This window comes from Indicator indicator, chromosome 9 (genome assembly GCF_027791375.1).
Source record: "Indicator indicator isolate 239-I01 chromosome 9, UM_Iind_1.1, whole genome shotgun sequence".
Lineage (NCBI taxonomy): Eukaryota > Metazoa > Chordata > Aves > Piciformes > Indicatoridae > Indicator > Indicator indicator.
Window position 1 is genome coordinate 28,670,062 of NC_072018.1, and position 26,047 is coordinate 28,696,108.

General features: G+C 45.0%; 1 protein-coding gene across 6 annotated transcripts in view; it reads left to right on the forward strand.

Annotated features, from left to right (window-relative positions):
• The window catches only part of DTNB (dystrobrevin beta), a 151,753-nt gene that overhangs the window by 52,624 nt on the left and 73,082 nt on the right, over window positions 1-26,047 (forward strand). For 5 of the 6 annotated variants that reach the window (XM_054383428.1, XM_054383429.1, XM_054383430.1 and 2 more), the window contains exon 9: window positions 16,106-16,183. In XM_054383428.1, coding sequence (XP_054239403.1) covers window positions 16,106-16,183 — 78 coding nt within the window. Of the gene's footprint in view, window positions 1-16,105; window positions 16,184-24,350; window positions 24,363-26,047 lie in introns of all 6 variants that reach the window. The other variant, XM_054383433.1, reaches the window with a different exon arrangement.

Sequence of the window (26,047 nt, forward strand, 5' to 3'; positions counted from 1 at the left end):
TCATAGGCAGGATCTTCATCTCACACCAGGAGAGGAATTCTTGCTGGGTTTCCCTGCTTTTCATGAAGTGAGCTATTCTTGGAGAACAGGGAAATTTCCTAACGTTTGGGTCACAAATACTTTTGCCATTTTGCACAATTTATCTGGATCAACACATAGCAGCTCTCCACCACATTTCATAGGAACCTTTAATTTGGGGACCTGATGGCCCTGTGCAGGGTGTTATGTGTACAGTGGGCTTTTTCCTGAAGCATTTGGCTAGTCAAAGAGTTCAGACTAGAAAGGCTTGGATGATGTGCTTGTCTTAACTGCAACTCTCATTATGCTCCATGACATCAAAAATATTTCTTCCTTTCAAATTCTTTGGTAAGCTGCCAGGTGGAAAAGGACCTGGAGATGTTGGTTAACAGCTGACTGAAGGTGAGCCAGCATGTGTCCAGGTGGCCAAGAAGGCCAACAGCATCCTGGCTTGGATCAGCAATAGTGTGGCCAGCAGGACCAGGGCAGGGATTGTCCCCCTGTACTGGACACTGGTGAGGCCACACCTTGAATCATGGATTCAGTTTTGGGCCTCTTACTCAAAGAAGGACATTGAGGTGCTGGAGCATGTCCAATGAAGGGCAACAGAGCCAGCAGCAGGTGAAGGGTCTAGAACACAAGTCTTGTGAGGAGCAGCTAAGGGAACTGGGGTTGTTTAGCCTGGGGAAAAGGAGGTTCAGGTGAGCCCTTCTCACTGTCCACAACTTCCTGAAAAGAGATTGGAGCAAGGTGGTGGTGGGTCTCATCTCCTGAGTAGCAAGTTACAGGAAAAGAGTAAATGGCCTCAAGCTGCACCAGGGGAAGTTTAGGTTGGACATTGGGAACAGTTCATTCCCCAACAGGGTTGTCAAGGCCTGGAACAGGCTGCCCAGGACAGTAGTGGGGTGACCATCCTTGCAGTGGTTTAAAAGCTGTGTAGATGTGTTGCTGGGCGACATGGGTTAGTGGTGACTGGCAGTGCTGGGTTAGTGGTTGGACTGAATGATCTTAAAGGTCTTTTTCAACCAAAACAATGTGAGGATTTTATGATTCTTAGTGCAATTTTTGCTGGCTGAGAGAAAATAATGTGAGGATTTTACGATTCTTAGTGCAGGTTTTGCTGGCTGAGAGAAGTCTCTTCTGCATTTCATGCTGGTAGAAGGTTATTATGATACTATCCAACACAATGAATAGAAACCTCCAAGTGGTTGGATTTTCATTCTGGTGGGTTGTTTCGGGGGTTTTTTAATTGTTTTTTGTATTCACATGTTAATGATCTTTTTACAGTATTAGTAAGCAGCTTTCCATCTGCACCTTGACATGTGGTATTATCAAGGTTCTTTGTTAGGCCATCAAGTTATGGGATAGTGTCAATATTTATTAAATAATCATCTGACATAATACTTGTGTTCACAGCCATGGTTCTGGGAGTAATGCTGGTATGGAATATGAACCATTAGTTAGAAGTCCTTTTATATTTGAAAGAGAACTTCTTTTAACCCCTAAGCTATTGATGCTGAAGCCAAACAAATGTCAGGTCAGAACCTGCGTTTTATGATCAAGACAGGAATGGAATCAAGAACCAAGGGGACATGTTGTGGTGTTTTGCTGAGTCCCAGAATGATAGGGGTTAGAAGGGACTTCTGGAGATTATGTAGTCCAAGTCCCCTGCCAGAGCAGGTTCACCAGAGCAAGTTGCACAGGATGGCATCCGGGAGGGTTTTTAATGACTCCAGAGGAGTCCCCACCACCTCTCAGCAGCAGCCCATTCCAGTGCTTCACCAGCCTCAAAGTAAAGACCTTCCTTCTCACATTTAGGTGGAATTCCTATGTTCAAATTTCTGCCTGTTACTTCTTGTTCTGTCACTGGGCACCAGTAAAAAAAGACTGGTTCCATCCTGACACCTACTCTTTAAGTACTGATGATACCCCCTCAGTCTTCTCTAAGCTAAAAACCCCAAAGTCCCTCAGCCTTTCTTCGTAAGAGAGATGTTCTAGACCCCTCCTCATCTTTGTAGCCCTTTGCTGTACCCTCTCAAGCACTTTCTTATTCTTTTTGAACCAGGCAACCCAGAACATGACAGAAGACTCCAGATGAGACCTCACCACAGCAAAGTAGAGGGAGGAGGAGAACCTCCCTCAGCATTCTTGCCACACTCTTCCTGATGCACCCCAGCATGCCATCGATGCTTTAATTGTCAGGATGCTTTGGATCCAAGCCTGCTGAAATTAGGCTTTAGACAAACTGGAATAACTAGTCTCAGTGCTAGAGTAAATGGAAGAAATGTGATTTTTTTTGTTTATTAGATTTTTTCATATACAGGAGGGCAGATTGACAGGTGGAATGATCTATTACATTTGCAGTTTATCAATCCTATATTAATTTTTCTTTGAGTTCAAAACATACAGCAGTTTGCATTTCACTGTGTGTATATTGGCTGGATCTGTGCTTCTGTTCTAGTCAGTCTTTCTATTCTCTCTGCCACCCTATCCCTTCTTCCTTGCTGTATTTTCAATGCCCAGAGGTGCTTGGTGTGGTGCAGAGAACAGCCTATCTGTGTATCCACAGCTCTTCTGTGCCCCATTCTCTCTGGGCAGCAGAAGATCAGTTACTGATGCTGTTTGTATTAAACTCTCAGGTTTCCTGGAGTTCATAGAATCGTAGAATGGTTTGGGTTGGAAGAGACCTCTGAAGGTCTTCCAAAGGTATTGCTGAAGCTGGGATCCTGGTGAAATAGGAAAAAGTCTGATCCACTCAGGACTTTAAAATCACAAATGTATATGTGACAAATAATTAGGCACCAGAATTTCACAGAGGCTGTGCTGTGCTCTTTCTAACCCACATGGGATTTGGCAGGACTGGCTGTGAGCAGCCTTGTTGGAGAGCCATGATAATGTTCTTCCCCAAAAAGCCAGTGGCTTGATCTCAGCCTGGTGATTCCTTCGTTAGGGTGCTGTTTCTCTTGATGACTATGGGATTCTAAAGAGTTGACTGCTATTCCATTTACATGCAGGAGACAGCATCCAGCTAACGCTCTTCACTGTTTTTCTTAAAGATGTGTAGAAATAAATTGGCTGTTACAGAAAAAAGCAGCAAAGCCTTCTTTGTAAAACCTGTCTGAAAGAACACAGTGCAGATTTTGCAGTATACACAAACTGAATTGCAAACTGCTGTATGCTGTGAACTGAAAAATTAATAGTGTGCCCAGGCAGCCAGGAAAGCCAATGGCATCCTGGCCTGTGTCAGGAATAGTGTAGCCAGCAGGACAAGGGAGGTTATTCTTCCCCTGCACTCAGCACTGGTCAGACCACACCTTGAGTCCTGTGTCCAGTTCTGGGCTCCTCAATTCAAGAGAGATGTTGAGGTACTGGAACGTGTCCAGAGAAGGGCAACGAAGCTGGTGAGGGACCTGGAACACAAGCCCTATGAGGAGAGCCTGAAGGAGCTGGGGGTGTTTAGCCTGGAGAAGAGGAGGCTCAGGGGTGACCTCATTGCTGTCTACAACTACCTGAAGGGAGGTTGTAGCCAGGAGGGGGTTGGTCTCTTCTCCCAGGCAACCAGCACCAGAACAAGAGGACACAGTCTCAAGCTGTGCCAGGGGAGGTTTAGGCTGGAGGTGAGGAGAAAGTTCTTCACAGAGAGAGTGGTTGGCCATTGGAATGGGCTGCCCAGGGAGGTGGTGGAGTCACCATCCCTGGAGGTGTTCAAGAGAGGATTGGACGTGGCACTCGGTGCCATGGTTTAGATAGGCATGAGGTGTAGGGTGACAGGTTGGACTCGATGATCCTTGAGGTCTCTTCCAGCCTTCTTGATTCTATGATTCTATGATTCTGATTCTATGATTCGATGACAGGATGATCTTGGAGGTCTATTCCAACCTGTTTGATTCTATGATTCTATGATTCTATTTCAGTTCATCTAAAGCCTAATTTCAGCAAGTTTGGATCTAAAGAAGTAGGTCAAGAGAGGTTCTTCTCCCCCTCTGCTCTGCCCTGGTGAGGCCACATCTGGAATATTGTGTCCAGTTCTGGGTCCCTCAGTTCAAGAAGGACCTCAGGGAACTGCTTGAAAGAGTCCAGCACAGAGCCACAAAGATGCTGAAGGGAGTGGAACATCTCCCTTATGAGGAGAGGAGACTGAGGGAGCTGGGGCTCTTTAGCTTGGAGAAGAGGAGACTGATGGGTGACCTCATTAATGTTATAAATATGTGAAGGGAGAACAGAGGACAGAGCTAAGCTCCTCTCAGTGTTGTTCAATGACAGAACAAGGAGCAATGGGTGCAAGCTGGAGCCATGTGAACATAAGGAAAACCTTTTTCACTGTGAGGGTGACAGAGCCCCAGAACAGGCTGCCCAGAGGTTGTGAAGTCTCCTTCTCTGAGAGATGTTCAAAACCCACCTGGATGCATTCCTGTGTGACCTACTGTATGTGATCCTGCTCTGGCAGGAGGGTTGGACTAGATGATCTTTTGAGTTCCCTTCCAACTCCTAACATACTTGGATTCTGTGAAAGCATCAAAGAGAAAAAGTCATGACACCTTCCGTTGGTTGTTTATTCTATTGCTGTCTTGATCATAAAAGGCAGGTTCTTACCTGACATTTGTTTGGCTTCAGCATCAATAGTTTAAGGATTAAAAAAACTTCTCAGCTCCTTTTTCAAGTATAAAAGGAATTAAAACTAATGCTGAGTATTCTGTCCTTGAATAACAGTATTATTTCCAGAAGCTTGGCTGTGAATACTGCTATACTAAGATGTTAAATGATGATTAAATAAATACTCATTTATTCAAGGTGGAGAAGGTAGTGAAATATATATCTATAAAGTACTGTATGTTTGTTAAAGAACTTTACCTGCACATCAACGTGCAGTGTCCAGCTGGCAGGGTGATGGACACCTCTGTCCTTCACCCCCAAGTAGGTCAGAGGGGGTTAGATTACAAAAAAACCCTCAACAAAACAACAACTTAAAACCCCATCCAGAGTCCTTTTGTAGCTGAACAATTCATCCTAGACCGCCTCATCCAACCCAAACCTGTTTTGTGGGATAACATCCCCTGTGCCAAGGAGATGCTGGGTCACGTGGCAGCCCCGTTTCCTTAGAGACGGCACCGTGCGGTGCATCCATCGGGATGCTGCCTGTCGTCAGGATGCCAGCTCGGTGGAGGACAGGAGAGCTGCTCGCCACCAGCACAAAGGTTTGAGGATTTGCATTCCTCAGCAGGAAAACGTTAGCCAGGGCTTTGGGAGCTGTGGGGATGTGGGAGCGGCGCTAAGGCAGAGCGAACTCTGGATTTGGGTTAAAACGTCACCCTGACTTTTTGTGGTGGTGCATGGGGAGCTGTTACGGACTTGGGAGAGAGGGACGCCAGCGAGGAGCAGCAGCACGACCATGCTGGCAGGTTTTGTTTCTTTCTGGCTGTTGTAAACGGCTGGTAGGAGCAGCTCAGAGAGGGAATTGGAGGGGTTTCTTACTGAGCCACTGGGAGCGGGTAACTTACTGACTGAATGCTTCCTTTTCGTCGCTCCTGTTAGTCATTTTTGAAGAGGGGGAGAGCAAAGTCATTATGAAGTAATCCCTCACTCGGTGCCTTGTTTACAATCGGAACGATTACTAACAGCTCATCCCCACCCTTGTGACGTTTTAGTGGAAACCAAAAGAATTTACTGTGGCTCTTTGTCACAGTAAGTAACAGTGCACGTTGCAAATCACTGGAAATAAACAGGCTTAATAACAACCTCGTGTTCCTGTCAGTGTCTCTGAGCAGCTCCTGCTATTCCAGCTACGTGATGGAGACAGCAGCTAGCTGAAGATGCTCCTTAGTGTTTTTGTTAGAGATGTTGCATCCAAATTAATTGCTTATTACATAAAAAACAGTGAGCATCTTCTTGTAAGATCCCTCAGAAACAATCCAGTGCATGTTGTGAGAGTGTTCAGGGATTTATTTTCCTCAGTACCTATCTTTTGTAAGATGGACAGAGATTTGATCAAGCAAATGTTTTCAGGATTGTGACTGGTGTTTAACTTCTCAGTATGTCTCATTTGTTTCTGATCAGCCATACACCTTAAACAATTTTTTGGAATGACTACAAATCCTGTTAAATTAAAACAGTCTGTTCATCACCCCTGCTGCTAAGTAACCTAAATCCATAGTTTTCTGGAGGACAGAGCAAAGTGATGAGGTCTTTGAGTCTCCTCACCTGCGCACATGGCAATGCAAAGCCAGGGTGAGTTGCAGGATGTTGCTCTGGCTTTGGGAATGAGTCAGGTTGTAGAACATCATCATATCAAACATGTTTAAAATGTTTCCCCTTGGCAAATACTTATGCTGCTGGTTTGGGGTTATATATTTTTAAATGGAATTGCTGGATTATACATTGTTCTTTTTATTCCTATCTTCTTTTGCATCAAGAGAGCTTTGGGCTGGTTGACTACGAGGCAGCATTAGGAAAATTAGTCACAGTTAAACAGATGTAAAAGCTCCATAAAGGCATGTGTAAAACTAGCTCAAAATGTTACAGGGAAGCAGAGACCACATTGCTCATTCCTATTCCACAAACAAATAGTAGAAGAACAGGAATTGACTATTTTCTACTCTTTAAAGTAACAAAGGAAACACAAGAGTAATTAATCTGTAATATAGAAACACAAATGTTCTAGAAAGTGGCTCACATGATTTACACTGGAGGGGGGTGGTGAGATCCAATTTGGTACTACAGTTATGTTCCCTTTTTATAGGGAAAAAACTGTTGGCTCAGGATAGCCAAAGATGTATTTGCCCTTGGTGTTCTCATTGGAGAAGTGTTAGCATATATTTTTAAACAATTCCCTGTTTTTTCTGTACAAATACACTATCTGTCAGGAGTGTTCCAGTGAGGAACTGCCAACAGTCATCCTGAGCTTGGAATCCTCCCTGAAAGAGCAGTTAGGGAGATAATTTAATTACAGTGAACTAATTCTTTAGAACTATTTAAACAGTTCTAGAATCTGGATAGTTTAGGGAGTAGGTAAAGAGCTATAGGGCATTTTTCATTTGTTTTTCTGCCATTCAGGGACAGCCACAGAATCACAGAATCCCAGCATTGTAGGAGCTGGAAGGAAGCTCTGGGGATAATCTCCCCTGATAAAGGAGACTCACCCAGTACAGGTTGCCCAGGATCACAATGTCCAGGCAGGTTTAGAAGGAGACTCCACAACCTCTCTGGGCAGCCTGTTCCAGGGCTCTGGCACCCTCACAGAAAAGAAGTTTATCCTTGTGTTCAGGTGGAACCCCCCCATGTTCTAATTTGAGCCCATTGTCCCTTGTCCTGTTGCTGGGCACCACTGGAAAGAGTTTGGCCTCATTGTCTTCCTCTTGCCCTTTAGATCTTGATCAGCATTTAGAAGACCCCCTCTCAGTCTGCTCTCTCCAGGCTGAACAGCCCCAAGTCTCTCAGCCTTTCTCCTCAGAGATGCTCCAGTCCCTTCAGCTTCTTTGTAGCCTCCAGTAGACTCACTGCAGTAATTTCCTGTCTTGCTGAAAGTGGGGAGTCCAGATATGGACTCAGTACTGCAGACATAGCCTCAATCGAGACACAAATGCAGTTTCATTGTCCAGTTTGTTTCATCTGCACATTTAATTAATTTACATGTCCTCGAAACTCACGTTATCCCTATTAGGGGATTTTTGTTCCTTGCTCAGAAAAGAAATTGAAATAGTACCAGTAGCTTCAATCTCTCTTCTTTAGTGAAAGTCCACTTTGACTTTAAACAGACTTTCATTTTTAGTTAACAGGGGAAAAAACAAGTAACAGTGTCCCACTTTTTGCTGGAGTTTTTTAGTATTTTGTTGTGAGATCATAGAATAATCTCCAAGTGACTTCAAAGCTCAAGGCTGAGCTTTATTAGCCACTCTCCTAGGCTCCCTGATGAGATAAAATAAGCCCTTGAATAGAGCACAGATGAGGTAGGAAGTAATACGAGGTTTTGGTTGCCCTGTGGCCATGTCTACACCTGCCTGGACACTGCAGGACTCTTGTGCAGTTTTACCTTACAGGCACCTTTACAGGTGCACAAAGTCATAGCATCATGGAACTATTGTGTTTGGAAGAGACCTTTGAGATCCTCATATCAATCATTAACCCAGCACTGCCAGGTCACCAGCAAAACATGTCCCTCAGCACCACATCTATATGGCTTTTCAATCCCTCCAGGAATAGTGACTCCACTACTTCCCTGGGCAGCCTGTTCCAGGGCTTGGCAACCCCTTTGGGAAAGAAAGTTTTCCCTGTGTTCAGCCTAAACCTCCCCTGCAACAACCTGAGGCTGTTTTCTCTTGTCTTATTACTTGTTGCTTCGATCTATTCCTCCTTCATAAAGAGGGAGAAGGTAGTTTTGTGATTCTTAATCCAAACTCCTACCCAAGATTAACAAAACCATAAAATCCACTAAGGAAAGATCCAGTATACTTCTGGCTTTTGCACAGTACCTCTACCAAAAATACTTTTACTATTACAAATCGCATCAGGTTGGATGGAGCTCCAAGCAACCTGATCTAGTCAATGTTCCTGCTCACTGCAGGGAGATTGGACTAGATGACTTTGAGAGGTTCTTTCCCACCCAAACCATTCTGTAATTCAGTGACTCTATGGTTTTGTGGTTGGTTGTCAGCTGTTAGAGAACATGGGCCATAGCTGCCACCAAGTGTCATTTTGAATTTGCTTATTCTGCCTCTTGAATTTGGCTGCTAATTCTTCTGTTTGTGTCTGATGGGGTTTTGGTGTCATGTATTTGTCTTCATTCATTGTAAGGAATCACATCATGGCAAACAAGAGTTTCCAAAACTTCTCCCGATGTGAGGCTTTTCCATCATGTTTTGGGGCAAAAGAGCTGAGAACATTTCCACAGATTATTCTACAATTTTTTCCTAATTCAATGTTCATGGAGTCCAAGTGAATTATCATAGGCCTTTAACTTCAGCTACAAGTGGAACAGAAATCAGAAGGTTTCTTTGAATTAATTCCAGTGCAAAGGAAAAAATACCAACAAATATGAAATGTTTTATAAAAAGCTTTGAAGTTTCTGATGTGAAGAGAGTGCCCGTGTCCTGGGAGTATCGCAGAATCACAGAACATCAGGAGTTGGAAGGGACCTCAAAAGCTAATCTAGTCCAACCCTCCTGCAGAGCAGGATCACCTAGAGTAGGTCACACAGGAACAGAACTAGGCAGGTTTTGAATGTCTCTAGAGAAGGAGACTCCACAACCTCTCTGGCAGCCTGTTCCAGGGCTCTGTCACCTCACAGTGAAAAAGTTTTCTCTTATGTTCATGTGGAACCTCCTATGCTCCAGCTTGCACCCCACCCACTGTCCTTGTCCTGTTATTGGACATTACTGAAAAGATCCTGGGTCTGTCCTCCTGACACTGCCCTTCACATCTTTATAAACATGAGTGAGGTCACCTCTCAGTCTCCTCTTCTCCAAGTCAAACAGACCCAGCTCCCTCAGCCTTTCCTCACAAGGGAGATGTTCCACTCCTTGAATCATCTTTGTGACTGTACACTGGATTCTTTCAAGCAGTACCCTGAGGTCTTTCTTGAACTGAGGGGCCCAGAACTGGACACAGATGTGGCCTCACCACAGGGAGGACAACTGCTCTCGACCTACTAACCACACCCCTTCTAATACACCCCAGGATGCCACTGGCTTTTTTGGCTCATGCTCATCCTTCTATTCACCAGTACCCCCAGGTGGCTTTCCTCTAGGCTCTTCCCCAGTACTAGAGCTGGTAAATTAGTAGCTGATGTTGCTTTGCTGCACTTTGTTCATTGCAGTTTCTGCCCTTTGGATTTTGTTATGTCTTTGCTTGTGTTACTGTGGTTTGGTTTTATTAGAAGTAAATCAAATTTAGATCTAAGTTGCCATCACATCACCACATAATTGTCTGCTAAATAGGAGGTTTGGAATTAGGCTTCTCTGTGGAAAGAATGTTCTCCAGCTTGGAGCTGTTCCTGTTTTTCTTCACTGAACCATTGCTGCTTTTCAGCTTCCCTCTTGAATTGTAGTTCCTCAAATTGGATGCAATTCCATTAGCATTCTTAAAGAGCCAAACGCAACAAAAACTCTCAGTTCCCAGAAACTGCTCTCCTACTTCTGCACATGGTTACTGCAGTTGGCTCTTCTGCTCCAGCATTTCACCAGGGATGCTGCTTAAATTGACCGCCATGAACCCTTGTGCCTTTTGCAGTCATTTTCCCAAAATGAAATCTATTTCTGTCCCTCAATCTGTTAATTTTGTGGAGAAAAAGAAGGGTAATTCTAGCATCCCCTTCCTTCCTGTTGTGAACTTTTTTTTTCCTTAGCAGCTCTTGCAGTTTATATAGCTCTTTTTTTTCTCTGATGTGGAGAGACTGAGAGACCTGTAGCTGCATATCCTGAAGAAGTTCACAAACTGAACATGAGGAGAAAGTTCCTTGCTGTGAGGGTGCTGGAGCCCTGGCTCAGGCTACCCAGAGTGGTTGCGGACCTGTACACAATCCTGGGCAACCTGCTGTGGGTGACCCTGCTTTTAGCACAGGGTTTGGACTAGTGGATCTCCAGAACTCCCTTCCATCCCTCACCATGCTGGAATTCTGGGATTCTTTTCTTTGTTCTTCTGCCTTCAGTGATGTATTGATCAGATATATTGATCTTATATTCTACTTACTCAGACCTGTAGTCAGAGGGAAAAGGTGGCAGGAGATCATTATTTAGCTCTGAATAATAAAAATTGGGCCTTAGTTTGGTTCTATATAGTATACTGTACAAAAGAAGTCATTATTTCATGCCCACCTACTTTATGAGGGGCTTTGAGTAATTAGCAGATAAGAGTACTAGTAAATACCAGTAAAATAGTTACCCTCTTAAACAGCAGAAAAATTTGTTTGTTAGAGAGACCACTAGACAGGAAATTCACCCATCTTGTGGTCACTGTTACCAAGGGCATGGTGTGACCTACTAACATCAGAGCTGATGAATTTCAAAGCAAGAAAGTATCTGACCTGATTAACTTCCAGAAGTGTTTCAAGTAACTGTTGAATCTCTTCAGGCACACAGCATGGAATAGCAAGGGCAATGTCCAAGTAAGAGGTCTGCTACCATTTTCACCTAATCTTATTTAAAAGTGGCTCCATGAGCTATTGAAGCATCAGTATCTTGCAGCACTGCACAATATCCTTCTCTCCATGCCAGCCCTCCTCTTTCAGTTTAATGATGTCTGTATTGCACAAGTTTCATACATGCTCCACCCCAGAGCCACTGCACACAAAGCTCTGAAACATATATGTTCTCCTGCCTAGCATGAATTTCACTTCTGGACATTCTTTAACCTGTTTTAGATAAATAGTTACCAGTGCTTGTGTAAAGTCAGGCCTGAAAGGACAATTTGAAGCTCATGGACCTTAGATGTTCTGGTCTTCTCATCTGCTTGCTCACTTCCTGCTCCTCAGCACATGTAGGTTTAGAATCATAGAAATCTCAGGTTGGAAGGGACCCTTAAGGATCATCAAGTCCAACTTCTTTGATGTTAGTGAGTGCAGACCTTAATTCAGACTACCTTGTTTCTGCAGATTGTCCCAGATCCAACTGCTCAAACCCTCTGATGTAAGAAGAAAGGCTGCCTGATTGTAGATGAAGTATGTGAGGGTAGTTGAACATTGACATAGGTTGGTCAGTGGGGTGGTGGAGTCTCCATCCTTGTAGATGCTAGTAACCTGACTGAGCAACCTGATCTGGCTGCTCAAGCTTGGGCAGAGAGTTTGGACTAGTTGATCTCAGAGGTCCCTTCCAACCTCAATGATTGTGTCAGCTGAAATAACCAATTGCTTCAAGATGCTGGAGGCAGGGTAATCAAGCAGTGCCCTAAATCATTGGTTAACTCATGACTGCCAGTTGCCTGAGTGCCACCACTGATGAGGAGTTTCCCTGGATCATTGCTTCTGCTCAAACACCATCCTCTGGCAGATTTCTGGTTTAAGTGCTGTGCAGACTTGATAGCAGAGAAAAATTGAATCTGCAAAGCCAGAGCAACAAGCCTTTGATCCAGTCATAGTGCTGTGCATGGCTGTTAATTTGAATGTGCCTGGGACTGCTCTTTGCCAGTGAAACAGCTGGCTCTGAACTATCACATCCATACTATTAATCCTTCTCACCTTCAAAAAGAGTCTGGCCATATCTGAACTACTTCCTGGGAGTTGTTCCTGGCTCCTGCAAACTCCCAGGAATTGTTAGGAGAGAGCTGTTTGACTCAGCCAAGTCTATGCTAGTCCCTGCTAACAATTTAAATGTGTGGATGATCCCATTCCAGGGTTTTGGAAGACTTCCTGGCACTGTTTCATTTATTAATCTGAGTGGGGCCAAACTGGCTCTGGATCAGGTCATCAAACTATGTTCTTGAAGATCTGTGGGACAGGTTGAAAATGAGGCATGTTGGAGCAGGCTCTAAATTTTAAGTCAATAAATGGGCTCTCCCATTTTTATCATTATCTTTTGGAGAATTTGCAATGTAGTGGGGGAAGATGCTGCCTTGGGGGACTATGGTTGCCACAGCCATCTGTATTTTTTAACTCTGCTCCTTCAGTGTCCCTCTGTGCACAGAGCAGGTTTCTACACCAGTCCAAGCCTGCAAAGTTGTATGTGAGCAGGTGAGGTTGAAATGCTCTCCTATCATGGAGCAGTTTGATTTTAAATGGCCAGACTCCTCAGACTGCAGCAAACTGCTCAACAAGAATGGCCCTAATTCCCTAAGCCACACAGAGGATCCACCATGCTGCCACCCTGGTTTCATCCACAGCTACGCACCAGTGGCCGTGAGCTGCAGCAGCATAAGGACAACCTCAGCAGATCCTCCCCTGAGAACCTTGGCAAGTTCCAGCATGGGGAAAAGAGTTTTTTCTTTTTTTTCCTTCACTCTAAAAGGACACTGAGGTGCTGGAGCATGTCCAAAAAAGGGCAATACAGCTGGTGAGAGGTCTAGAGCACAAGACTTTTGAGGAACTAAGAGAGTCAAAATTGTTTAGCCCAGAGAAAAGGAGGCTCAGGGGAGACGTTCTCACTCTCTAGAACTCCTGAAAGGAGGTTGGAGCCAGGTGGGAGTAGATCTCTTCTGCCAAGAAACAAGCAATAGGACAAGAGGAAACAGCCTCAAGTTGCACCAGGGGAGATTTAGGTTGAACATGAGGAGCAATTTCTTCATGGAAAGCGTTGTCAAGCCCTGAAACAGGCTGTCCAGGGCAGTAATGGAGGCACCATACCTGGACAAATTGAAGACATAGAGATGTGGTGCTAAAGGATTGAAAAGACCTAGAGATGTGGTGCTAAAGGACAAGGATCTAGCAGTGGACTTCACAGTTCTGGTTTAAAAGTTGAGCTCAACGATCTTGGAGTCTTTTCCAACCTTTATGATTCTACAACTCTTATGATTCTACAGAGTATTTTGCATATAGTGGTGTGGTTTTACCCTGGTTGGCTGCTCCCTTGAACCTTCTCCTCACAGCGACCCTTACTTTTGGTCATTTAAATCCAATGATCACTTTGCTAGAGCAACCAGACTTGTACAGCTGTTAGCACTTGATGACCTGGATACGCTTTGTTTTCATGGTTGCATCTTGTGCCTTTTTGTCATATTGCAGTGCCTGCATCATGCCAGGTAGAGGCAAGACTCTGTTCTCCTTAGAGCAACCCAGTGTCCTTGTACTGCACTGAACGTACACCAAGTCTTGTCATATCTGTGACAGATGGGGAGATTCTGAGAAGGAAAAGTTCCATATAAATGATTAAGTTCTTGGGCAAAGTGCATTTCAAACATCTATCTCTGTATCTATCTTCCTTTGCAACTGCTTGGTAGGTTCTTCAGTCCTCTGGCAAAACAATCAATCTCCTTTATACACTAACCTGGAAGACTATGTCTTCCTTTGGCTTTTGGATTGGAGTCAAATTGGCCAGAAAGGAAGCTTGATAACAAAACAGCAGCAATAGGTCCTGTATCTCATCATCTTAAAGGTAAACAAGACTGGCTAGAATAACAGGAAGCACAAGCAGCCCACTAATCATTCTTAGTGTGAATAATGTCCATGTTGGCCTGGTGAAAGAAATGATCTATCATCTCAGCATCAAGTATGATAATGCTCCTACTGATGTTGATGAACCATTCAGTCTGTGCCTGACTACAGCCTTTCTGAATGAAATTGTTGAATCTCAGACTCATTTGGGTGGGAAGGGACCTTTAAAGGGCATCCACTCCAACTCCACTGCAATGAGCAGGGACATCTGCAACTAGAGTAGGTTGCTCAGAGCCCCATCCAACCTTATGTAGAATGCTTCCAGGAGTGAGGCATCTGCCACCTCTCTGGGCAACCTGGGCCGGTGTCTCACCACCCTCAGTGTAAACATTTTCTTCCTTTCTCTCTAGTTCGAATCTCAACTTTTTTTAGTTTAAAACCATCACCGCTTATTGACCCCATTAAGTACTGAAAGGCCATGAGAAGGTCTCCCTGGAGCTTTCTCCAGGCTAAACAACCCCAACTCTCTCAGCCTGTCCTTACAGCCTTCAGATCATCTTTGTAGTCTCCTTTGGGCCCACTCCAACACTGGGGAGTCTCTCCTTTGTTGAGGAGCCCAGAGCTGGACACGGCACTGTAGATGGGGTCTCACCAGAGTGAATCAGAGCCTGCTGGCCACACTGCTTTGGATGCAGCCCAGGAGACAATTTCCTTCTGGGCTGTGAATGCACATTGCCTGCTCCTGTCCATCTTTTCACTCTCCAGCATCCCCAAGTCCTTCTCTATAGGGCTGCTCTCTATCCCTTCAACTCCCAGCCTGGACTGATGCCAGGGGTTGATCCAACCCAGGTGCAGGGCAAACAGTTCTAGTGAATTCTAATGAATGGTACTTCTTAAACTGCTGTATGAGAGAAACTCAAGTTCCCAGAGACAGAGGACTCAATCTCACTTTATTGCTTTTTCTAATTGACACCTTCTCTGAGAAAAGTGTTAGGATTGTCAGGCTGGCTGATGATTTTATCTGATCTGTTGTGTGCACTTTTATGCTTCATCAGCTGTTGCTTATCATTCATGGAGGGGGTTTCAGTTAATGAACTAATCTATGGTTCTCTATGGATTTGATTGCTATTCCTTATAATCCCTATATTTAACTTGAAACAAATCTTTCTAATGGTATCAAGGTCTTGAGTGCAGGGTCTTCTGCTTGTGAAGCCAGCCTGCCTGGCCCCAAGAAATGCTTACCTACCAATATCTGCAAACCCACTTGTTTTCTTTTAAATATCTCCTTAAAATTCCATCAACATGCCTGTGAAATAGTCATCGTCAGTCACTCTATAGTGTAATGTGATGTAACATCAGTGTGATTCTTCAGTTTCATGTCTCTAATATAAACAATATATCATGTGTGGAGGCTACCAAGATGCTGAGGGGACTGGAGCATCTCTCTGAGGAGGAAAGGCTGAGAGACCTGGGGCAGTTTAGCCTGGACATGAGCAGACTGAGAGGGGATCTTCCCAGTGCTGATCACTAGCTAAAGGGCAAAGGGGAAGAGGATAGGGTGACACTCTTTTCAGTGGTGCCCAGTACCAGGACAAGGGGTAGTGGGCACAAACTGGAACCCAGGATGCTGGAGCCCTGGAGCAGGCTGCCCAGGGGGTTTGTGAAGTCTCTTTCTTTGGAGAGATTCCAAACCTGCCTGGACACAGTTCTGGGCAGACTGCTGTTGGACTAGATGATCTCCTGAAATCTTTTCTGACCCCCACCATGCTGGGATTCTGGGATTCAAATAATTGCCCTAATTTGAATGTTTCCTACATTTGCTTGAGGTATTAGACAATGCCAAATGTCAGTTAATGACAAACGTTAGTTTTATCTCATTTAATGTAACACATCACTTGTGAAAAATTATTAGACAAGAGTGGACCAAGCTCTTCAAGTCTCTTTGTGCAAAGCAGTTTTTGCTGCTGCTTTTTGACCTGATGCTGTCACAGAGCACACCAATGTCCTTTTCCCTTGGGTTGGGTTTGTTTCCTTTTTTGCTGAAATCACTAACTGGAATAAATATTTCTGTTGTAGTCCTCCTCGGCCTCTGACTAACATGAATGACACCATGGTGACCCACATGTCCTCTGGAGCACCTACCCCAACAAAAAGGTAAGCATGCCTCAGTTGTTGATTCCTCTGAGAGGTAAAAATTACAGGTTTTGGGGGTTGTATCACTAGGACCCTTCTGTTTCAGACGACAATGACACTTCCAACCATGTATGCAGCACTGGTAATATAAGGAACTCTTTGCAGTGCTTCCTGTTGTTCTCTCTGGAGTGGTTTTCTTTTGTTTTGCATGAGAGTGACTGAAGAAATATCTAAAGAGCTCTAAAGATGTTTTTAGTTTTGTTTTTAGTTAGAGCATTGCTTTCAAAGCTGTTCTGAGGAAGGCAGATCTTGTATCATAGGCTTCTCTGCTCACAAAGACTGATCTGTTCCGCTGGAGATAGTTCACGTTTCACCGTGCACTGCACTGCTGTTGTTAGCTTGTGTTCTGCACACGCTACACAGCCAAGCTGCCAGAGGTCTTTGGAGTTGCCCATGTCTGCTGAAGGCTTTTAGGCTTGAGTTGAGTTTGGGCTTAAATTTCATTAGTTCTATATATGTAAATTAGCATATGGCTGTATGTATTCAACCATCAAAAAACCTAGCTGAATCCTTCTGGAATTGCATTTTTCTTGTTAAGATATGTTAGGGAGGATAATGAGGTGGTTCACTGGAGACTTCACTTCTCCAAAGCTGTGAGTGAATATGCCCTTCAGGGAATGGGCAACCTAGCTGTCACTCTTCTAGTCACAAGGTAGTACTCAAGAGGCAAGCCAAAGGGCAGGGGCAAGAGGACGGGGCCAAACTCTTTTCAATGGTGGCCAGTGGCAGGGCAAGGGGCAACAGGCACAAACTGGAACCCAGGAATTTCCACCTGAACATGAAGAGAAACTTCTTTCCTGTGAGGATGCTGGAACCCTGGGCCAGGGTGCCCAGAGAGGGTGTGGAATCTCCTTTTCTGGAGAGATTCCAAACTTGTCTGGGCATTGCGATCCTGGGTAGCCTGCTGTGGGTGACTCTGCTTTATCGGGGGGGTTGGACTAGATGATCTCCAGAAGTCCTTTCTAACCCCCACTGTGCTGAGATTCTAGGATTCAAATAATTGCCCTAATCTGAATGGTTCCTGCATTTGCTTGAAGTACTAGACAATGCCAAATGTCAGATAATGGCAAATGTTAGTTTTCTCTCATTTAATGTAACACATCAGTTGTGAAGAACGATTAGAGGTCCCTTCCAACCCTCACCATGCTGGGCTTCTAGGATTCTGTAATGCATCCAACAGCAGGGGATTTTTTTTAGCCTTGAGCATTTCAGGGTCCACTGACTTGTGCATAACCTCTGTGTAAAGCCAAACTGGATGGCTGTGGGATCTGTGAATTTAGCACTAAGCTCGAAAGCTGAAATACTTGACTCTTGACACTCTTAGGTGTGTCTCATTATATGCCTGTCCATGTATCGTATAATGTTTCCAAGTATTTTGAGGCTTTTAGTGCACTGACTGAACCTCTGAATATGTTGAAGCATTATTGGTTCATCTGTCATGTAGCCTGTCACAGAAGCTCGTGTCTGGGCTGTTTGTATCTTACATTTCTGTAAACTTGGAGAATGTAGAGGTGAAATAGAGTGAGGTGAGGAAGAGAAATGGGGTTTTCCCCCTTTGAAAATTCACTCAATTTCTCTTCTGTCAGTTCACCTATGTCTCATTACAGTGTTTTCCCCAAGATTTATTACTGTAAGTATTGCTCTGGGTTAATCCATGATGTAAAAGCCCATCACTGACTAAACTTCAGGCCTCGTTTCCCTAGCTGGAGGCACTGTCACATCTTGGCAGCATGAAATAAAGATAGCAGGGTCACTGAGACTGCTCCATGTGAGCTGAACAGGGCTCAGAGCCACATTTTAATTTGCTGAAGCTGTTCAAACTGAATATGTTTCAGTGGCTTCACTTCTTTGTTCCTAAATTAGAGTCATAGAGTTGTTGAGGTTGGAAAAGACCTTTCAGATTGAGTCCAACTGTTAGCACTGCCAGGTCACCTCTAAACCGTGTCACTCAGCATAACATCTGAATGGCTTTTAAACCCTTCCATGGATGGGGCCTCCTCCACTGCCCTGGGCAGCCTGTTCCAGGGCTTGACAATCCCTTTGGGAAAGAAATTGTTCCTCATGTCCAACCTAAACTTCTGTTGGCACAACTTGAAGGTGTTTCCTCTTGTCCTTCTGCTTGTTCCCTGGGAGAAGATACCAACCCTCACCTTGCTCCAAACTACTTTCAGGGAGTTGTAGAGAGTGAGAAGGTCTCCCCTGAACCTTCTTTTCCTCAGGCTAAACAACCCCACTTCCCTCAGTTGCTCCTCACAAGACTTTTGCTCTAGACCCTTCACCAGCTTCGTTGTCCTTGCTGACTGCAGAGTAGCTGGATTAGATGACCTTTAAAGATCCTTTCTCCCCTAAATTATCCCATGATTTGATCACGATGGGGCCAGCTGCACTGCAGACTTTCTCACTCTTCCCAGTGAACACTGACCATTCAGTGGCAGGGAAGGACAGAATCCTCTTTTTGTGATTTCCTGGTCTTAAAAACACAAAAATAACCTGCCTTTGACAACTGTTTGTTGGGAGTGGGGCTGAGCTGAAAGAACAGGGTTTTATGCCTGAGCTCACTTGTTTTGTCTACTAAAAAGTGAAAAACAAACAACCCAAAGGAGCCCTCTCTGACACTGCTTTTGATTCCACACACATCTCTTGGAGGAGCCTTGAGTGTTTCCAGCCTCCTCATCCTCCACTTTCAGTGAGAAAATATCCAGAGGGGCAATGAACTCTTCAAGTACCACCATTGCAATAGCTCTGTTTTGCACAAGGGAGCAAGCTCTCCAAACTGCTGTAGACAGAATGAGGTCAGAGAAAGATTTTTGTGGTGATGGGGGAGTTTCGGGAGCTGTGGCCACACTCAGCTGTAGATTTGTTCACATTTCCATAGGTAATGTTACAATTTTGGTGTTCTTTGTCTTGCAAAATGTAAGTTTCCAAATGGAAAATGCCAGTTTATTCACTGGTGTGTTTACATGTAATGGTGTTGGTTCAGAGGTGGAAGCCAGATGTTCCATATATTCATGGAGATATCTACAAAGGGAAATCCCAGAATCTCAGTATGGTGTGGGTTGGAAGGGGCCTCTGGAGATCAGCTAGTCCAACCCCCCTGATAAAGCAGGGTCACCCACAGTGGGATGCCCATGGTTGCAATATCCAGTCAGGTTTGGAATCTCTCCAGAGAAGGAGACTCCTCGACTTCTCTGGGCAGCCTGCTTCAAGGCTCTGGCACACTCACAGAAATGAAGTTTCTTCTCATCTTCAGATGGAACCTCCTGGGTCCCAGTTTGTGCCCATTGCCCTTTGTCCTGTCACTGGGCACCAATGAAAAGAGTCTGGCCCCATCCTCTTGCTCCTTGTCCTTTAACTATTGATGAGCACCAAGAAGATCCCCTCTCAGTCTGCTCTTCCCCAGGCTAAACAGTCCCACGTCTCTCAACCTTTCCTTGTCAGAGAGATGCTCCAGTCCTCTTACCATCTTCATAGCATTTGCTGGACTCTCTCCTTTAGCTCCCTGTCTCTCTTGCACTGGGAAGCCCAGAACTGGACTCAGGACTCCAGGTGTGGTCTCACTAGAGCCAGAGTAAACGGGGAGGAGAACTTCCCTCGACCTGCTGGCCACACTCTTCTGAATGCATCCCAGGAAACCATCAGCTTTCTTGGCCATGGGGCACGTTGCTGGCTGATGGTGAACTTATCGTTGTCCACCATCACTCCTAGAGCCTTCTCTGCCAAGCTGCTTTTAATGCACCTTTTCATTTTAATGCAACCTTGCCTATGTTTGTTAATCTAACAAAACTCATCATTTCTCTCATCTTCACAGCCAAGGAGCCTTTCTAGCTGAACAATGATTATGTTTCTTCTTTTGGACTTGGTCCAGCCACTAAATCTTGTTTTGCTTTAGCTAATTTATTTTAAGTTACTTCAGAAATAGATTTGTTTGTTTGTTTGTTTGCTTTCCCTTGTGGTCAATGTGCACTATTGTTCTTTCAGTAATTCTCTTCCCAAAGACAGCATGTCCTTCATTAAGTTAATTACATGATTTTCCCACTTCAAATATCCTTCTACTTCAAATACACTTCTACCCTTCTGCCCTGCTGAGGAATCTTCTGCAGCTGTGGTGAGTCCATAGGTTATGCAACATCTTTTCCATTGCAGATCCATGTTAGACATTAAATTCCTTGTATTTCCATCTTGTTAATGTATACACTATGTGCAGTAGGCTTCCTATGAGCTTTATGTGTACAGATAACATCTTCTGCAGTGTGACAGAGCAGACCTGATCTAGATGTCCACTCTAAGATGAGAACAGGCCTGAGGAGATGCATCCCAGAGTCCTGAGGGAATTAGCTGATGTAGTTGCCAGGCCACTCTCGATAATATTTGAGAAGTCCTGGCACTCAGGTGAAGTCCCTGGAGACTGGACACATTACACCTACTTTTAAAAAGGGTAGAAAGGAGGAACCTGGGAACTACCTACCTGTCACCCTCACCTCTGTGCCTGGGAAGGTCATGGAACAGATCCTCCTAGAAGCTCTGACAAGGCACATGGAAGACAGGGAGGTGATCAAAGACAGCTAATATGGCTTCATTGAGGCCAAGTCCTGCCTGATGAACCTAGTGGCTTTCTATGTTGGAGTGACTGCATCAGACCTACAGATGTTATCTATCTGGACTTCTTCAAGGCCTTTGACACAGTCCCCCATGACACCCTACTTGCCAAGTTGGAGAGATACAGATTTGACAGGTGAACTCTTCGGTGGATTAGGAATTGGCTGGATGGTGGCATCTAGAGAGCACTCAATGGCCTGCAGTCCAGATGGAGACTGGTGACTAGTGGTGTCCCTCAGGTTGTTTAGAGCATTCAGAGAATGTTGTGGCTTCCCCATGACTTCAGATCTTTAAGCCAGGCCACATCATGGTCTGAACAGGCAGCTGCAGGTCAGGCAGAGGCATGGCTTTGATTAGAAATTACTGTGCTACATTTCAGCCTCTGTGTTATGCAGACAATGGTGGTAATTATCCTTTTTGACCTTCACATCTATTTAAATCAGTCACAGGGGAAAGTAATGCAACAGAAAACAAGTGACCCCTCTAGATTACATCCTGGCAGCTCTGTCAAAAACTCCTTCCCTTCTTAGCAGCCAGAGCAGCAGTGTGCAGTTTAGTGAAGATTTACAAAGTTGTGAGCCAGGAGAACAGAAATTTGCAGGGAATTCTGCTGTAAGTTCAACAAGGGCAAGTGTAGGGTCCTGCAACTGGGGAGGAATAACACCCTACACTAGGACAGAATCATAGAATGGTTTGGGTTGGAAGGGACATCCAAAGGTCATCTAGTCCTACCCTCTCTGCAGTAAGCAGGGGCATCTTCAACTAGATCAGGTTAGGGGTTGATCCACTGGAAAGCAGCTCTGTGTAGAAGGACCTGAGACTGCTGGTGGACAAGTTCCCCAGGTCCCTTCCAGCCCCCACTACACTGGGATTCTGTGATATGAAGAAGAATTTTTTGCTGAAATACTTCTGTGAAATTCAAAGGGATACCTTCAGATTCCCAAACACATTATAAAGCAATCGGCCAGGGCCCACGTAGAGGGGTAGAGAATAAAAATAGCTGACATATCTATGTGGGGAACAAATCCTGCCCAAGAATGGAAACTGGGTGATTCTGCCTGGGTGGGTGGCCTCCTAAGGGAGGGGGAGGCAGCAGTTTAAATTATAGTGACTCATAAAGCTCTCAACACTATCCCATATGCTGTATTCATAGATAAACTAGGTGGATGTGGACTGTTCTGGGAGTGCAACACCAGTGGAAAAATTGCAGTCAGAGAAGGAAAATATCAATATTTTCCCATCAAAGAGGGAACACAAGTCAGGTGGGACTCCAGGGAGTCTGTTCCTAGTTTGGCATTACTGGGTTTATGTCTTGGCAGCCTGCAGGGGCAGGAACAGGTAAATGTCACAGCTACTATGTGAGGGAGTGCTGAGGATTCTCCAGCCTGTGATTCAGAATGATCTATAGATGCAGGACCAAGAAGGCCAATAGCATCCTGGCTTGTATCAGCAATAGTGTGGCCTTCAGGACCAAGGCAGTGATTGTCCCTGTGTACTTGGCACTGGTGAGACTACAGCTTGAATACTGGGTTCAGTTCTGGGCTCCTCACCAAGAAGGATGTTGGGGTGCTGAGCATGTCCAAAGAATGGCAATGAAGCTGATGAAGTACCTGGAGCACAAATCTTGTGAGGAATGGCTGAGGGAATTGGGGTTATTCAGTTGGAAGAAACAGAGGCTTGGGGGAGGCCTTCTCACTTTCTACAACTCCCTGAGAGGAGGTGGGAGTGAGGTGGGAATCCATCTCTTCTCCCAAGTAACAAGGGACAGGACAAGAGGAGATGGTATCAGGCTGCACCATCAGAGGTTTAGATTGGACCTGGGAAAAAAATCTTCATTGAAAGAGTGATTAAGCTCAGGGGCAGAGTGCCCAGGGAACTGGTGTTGCACTTAAGGACATGGTTTAGTGGTGGACTTGGAAGTGCTGGATTCATGGATGGCCTTTTCCAACCTTTGTGATTCTATGATCCTGTGATCAAAATGATGAAATTAATAAAGACAGCTTTGAGTGACAGAAAATAAAATCAAATGCATTAATAGGTTGTAGAGAACAACAGACCTGACAGAACTCTTGTTGAGAGGTGTCTGTGGAGTCATAGAGGATTCAGGGCTGAACACAAGACAACAAGTTCCCACAGAAAAGAAGATGATGATGTCATTGGGGTGTGTAGTTACAGAAGCATCTTATCTAGGACCTCAGCTGTTTGACCTAGAGAAGAGCAGACTGAGAGGGCATCTTCTCAATGCTCATCAATATCTAAAGGGCAGGGGACAAGAGAATGGGGACAGACCCTCTTCAGTGGCACCCAGTAACAGGACAAGGGGCACCAGGCACACTGAAACGCAGGAGGTTCCATTGAACAGGAGGGTAAGCTTGTGAGGGTGCTGGAGCCCTGAAGTAGGTTGCCCAGAGAGGTTGTGAAGTCTCCTTCTCTGGAGAGATTCCAAACCTGCCTGGACGTTGCAATCCTGGGCAGCCTGCTGTGGATGACCCTGCTTTAATGGTGGGGGCTGGACTATATGACCTGCAGAGGTCCCTTCCAACCCCCACCATACTGGGATTCTGGGATTCTGGGATTCTAGGAACAGCATTCAGACTCAGTTGAATCTAAGTTATTTCTCTTCCAAACCCAGGAATGCTGTTTGTTGTCGAAGCTGTTGCCATTTTGTGTTACAAACGTTGTCATCTCTGTTGGGCTTTTTCCCTTTCAGAAGAGCAGAGCATTGTCAGAACTTAGATGAAAAAGGTCTTGGAATTTTACTGGTTGTGTTTGCAGTCATATGCTTGCTCTAAAGCCCACCTAAACCAAACTTTTCAGCAGTTGGTGGTAGTCAGACTTCATGAAGTACAGATAGCTTAAAAATTCCTCCATGCAGTGGTTAATGTTAAGGCACTTTCTGATTACAAACCCATTAGTACAGAGGTTGCTCTATGCCCAGAGGGGTTGGTGTGGATAATTCCATTTTACTTCTTTTTCTGTAAGGTCTTATTCTGCTTCTGACAGACTTCTCTGGCATGTTGCTGCATGTAACATAGAAGAAAAGAGTTTGTGCATCTAAAAAATGTGAATTCTGTTTTCATAGTGTCAGTGTATTAATGCTGACAGCAATAAAAGCCATGTCTTTAAAGGTCTCCTGGCCATGTATGGAGAAGGAACTAACTGCAGGTTATGAACTGAAAAAGCTTCTCTATCCCCTGATAGAGAAATGACAAATGGGATTTCTTAAACACTGGTGTTTTAGGAAGAAATTCACATTAGGCTAAAATAACAGTGATTTATGCTCAAGAATAATTTTTTTAATGTAAAAATCTAATCTCATACCTGCACAGGACTTTCATTTCTCAATAGAGAGTGGTGCTTTCTCTAGACACTCACCATTTTGTGTGGTGGAACGGCAGGCAGGAGAGAGTGTGGCCAGCACGTTAAAGGAAGTTCTCCTCCCGTTCTACTATGCCTTAGTGTGGCCATATCTGGAGCCCTGGGTCCAGTTCTGGACTCTCCAGTTCAAGAGAGACAGAGAACTACTGGAGAGAGTCCACCAGAGGTTACAAAGATTCTGAGAGGACTCGAGCATCTCTCTGGAGGAAAGGCTGAGACACCTGGGGCTGTTTAGCCTGGAGAAGAGAAGGTGATCTTAGTACTGATCAATATCTGAAGGGCAGAGGTCAAGAGGATGGAGCCAGACTCTTTTCAGTGGCACCAAGTGACAGGACAAGGGGCAACGGGCAAACATTAGAACCCATCTGAAGATGAGGAGAAAGTTTCTATCCTGTGAGGGTGCAGAGTCCTAGAAGAGGCTACCCAGAGTGGTTTTGGAGTTCCTTCTCTGGAGAGATTCCAAGCCCACCTCAACATTGTGATCCTGGGCAACCTGCTATGAGTGACCCTGCTTTAGCAGGGAGGTTGGACTAGGTGATCCCCAGAGATCCCTTCCAACCTGCACCATGCTGGGATTCTGAAGCTCTGTGAAATAGACAAATAGTTCTTTATGTCATCAGTAAATTTGTGGATGACTCTAAGATGGGAGCAGGTGTTGATCTGTTAGAAGGTAGAAGGGCTCTGCAGAGGGACCTTGACAGGCTGGACAGATGGGCAGAGTCCAACAGGATGGCATTCAACAAGTCCAAGTGCCGGGTGCTGCACTTTGGCCACAACAACCCCATACAGAGCTACAGGCTGGGGTCGGAGTGGCTGGAGAGCAGCCAGACAGAAAGGGACCTGGGGGTACTGGTTGAGAGCCACCTGAACATGAGCCAGCAGTGTGCCCAGGTGGCCAAGAGAGCCAATGGCATCCTGGGCTGCATCAAGAATAGTGTGGCCAGCAGGAGCAGGGAAGTCATTGTGCCCCTGTACTTGGCACTGGTTAGGCCACACCTTGAGTACTGTGTCCAGTTCTGGGCTCCTCAATTCAAGAAGGACATTGAGATACTTGAATGTGTCCAGAGAAGGGCAACGAGGCTGGGGAGAGGCCTCGAACACAAACCCTACGAGGAGAGGCTGAGGAGCCTGGAGAAGAGGAGGCTCAGGGGTGACCTCATTGCTGTCTACAACTACCTGAAGGGAGGTTGTAGCCAGGAGGGGTTTGGTCTCTTTTCCCAGGCAACCAGCCCCAGAACAAGAGGACACAGTCTCAAGCTGTGCCAGGGGAGGTTTAGGCTCAAGATGAGGAGAAAGTTCTTCACGGAGAGAATTGTTAGACATTGGAATGTGCTGCCCAGGGAGGTGGTGGAGTCATCATCCCTGGAGGTGTTCAAGAGGGGGTTGGACATGGCACTTGGTGACATGGTTTAGTGGTCATGAGGTCTTGGGTGACAGGTTGGACTTTGATGATCCCTGAGGTCTTTTCCAACCTTATTGATTCTGTGATTCTGATTACTTCTGACAAATATTTCATGTGTCCAATCTCTATACATAGAAATAGTCAGAAGCACGGTAGCCTTATTTTTACAAGTTCTCAAAACAAGCAAGCAAACAACGTCATTTAATTAATCCCTATTAGAGGGTAGTTTGATTGGGTTTGTAGGTTTTTGTACTCATTTTGTAGGTTTTAATCACTTTCCTCATATTTTCATTTATTATTATGAGAAAAAGAAACTGGCCACTTAAAGGTCTGACTTTAGACACAGCAATCAAACTGCCACCCAGTTTAGTTTGAGGTATTTTGGGTGCTGTTTGCCCGCATAAGGGTAAGTTCTCTACAGGTTCGGGCTCCGGTCTGCCCAACCATGC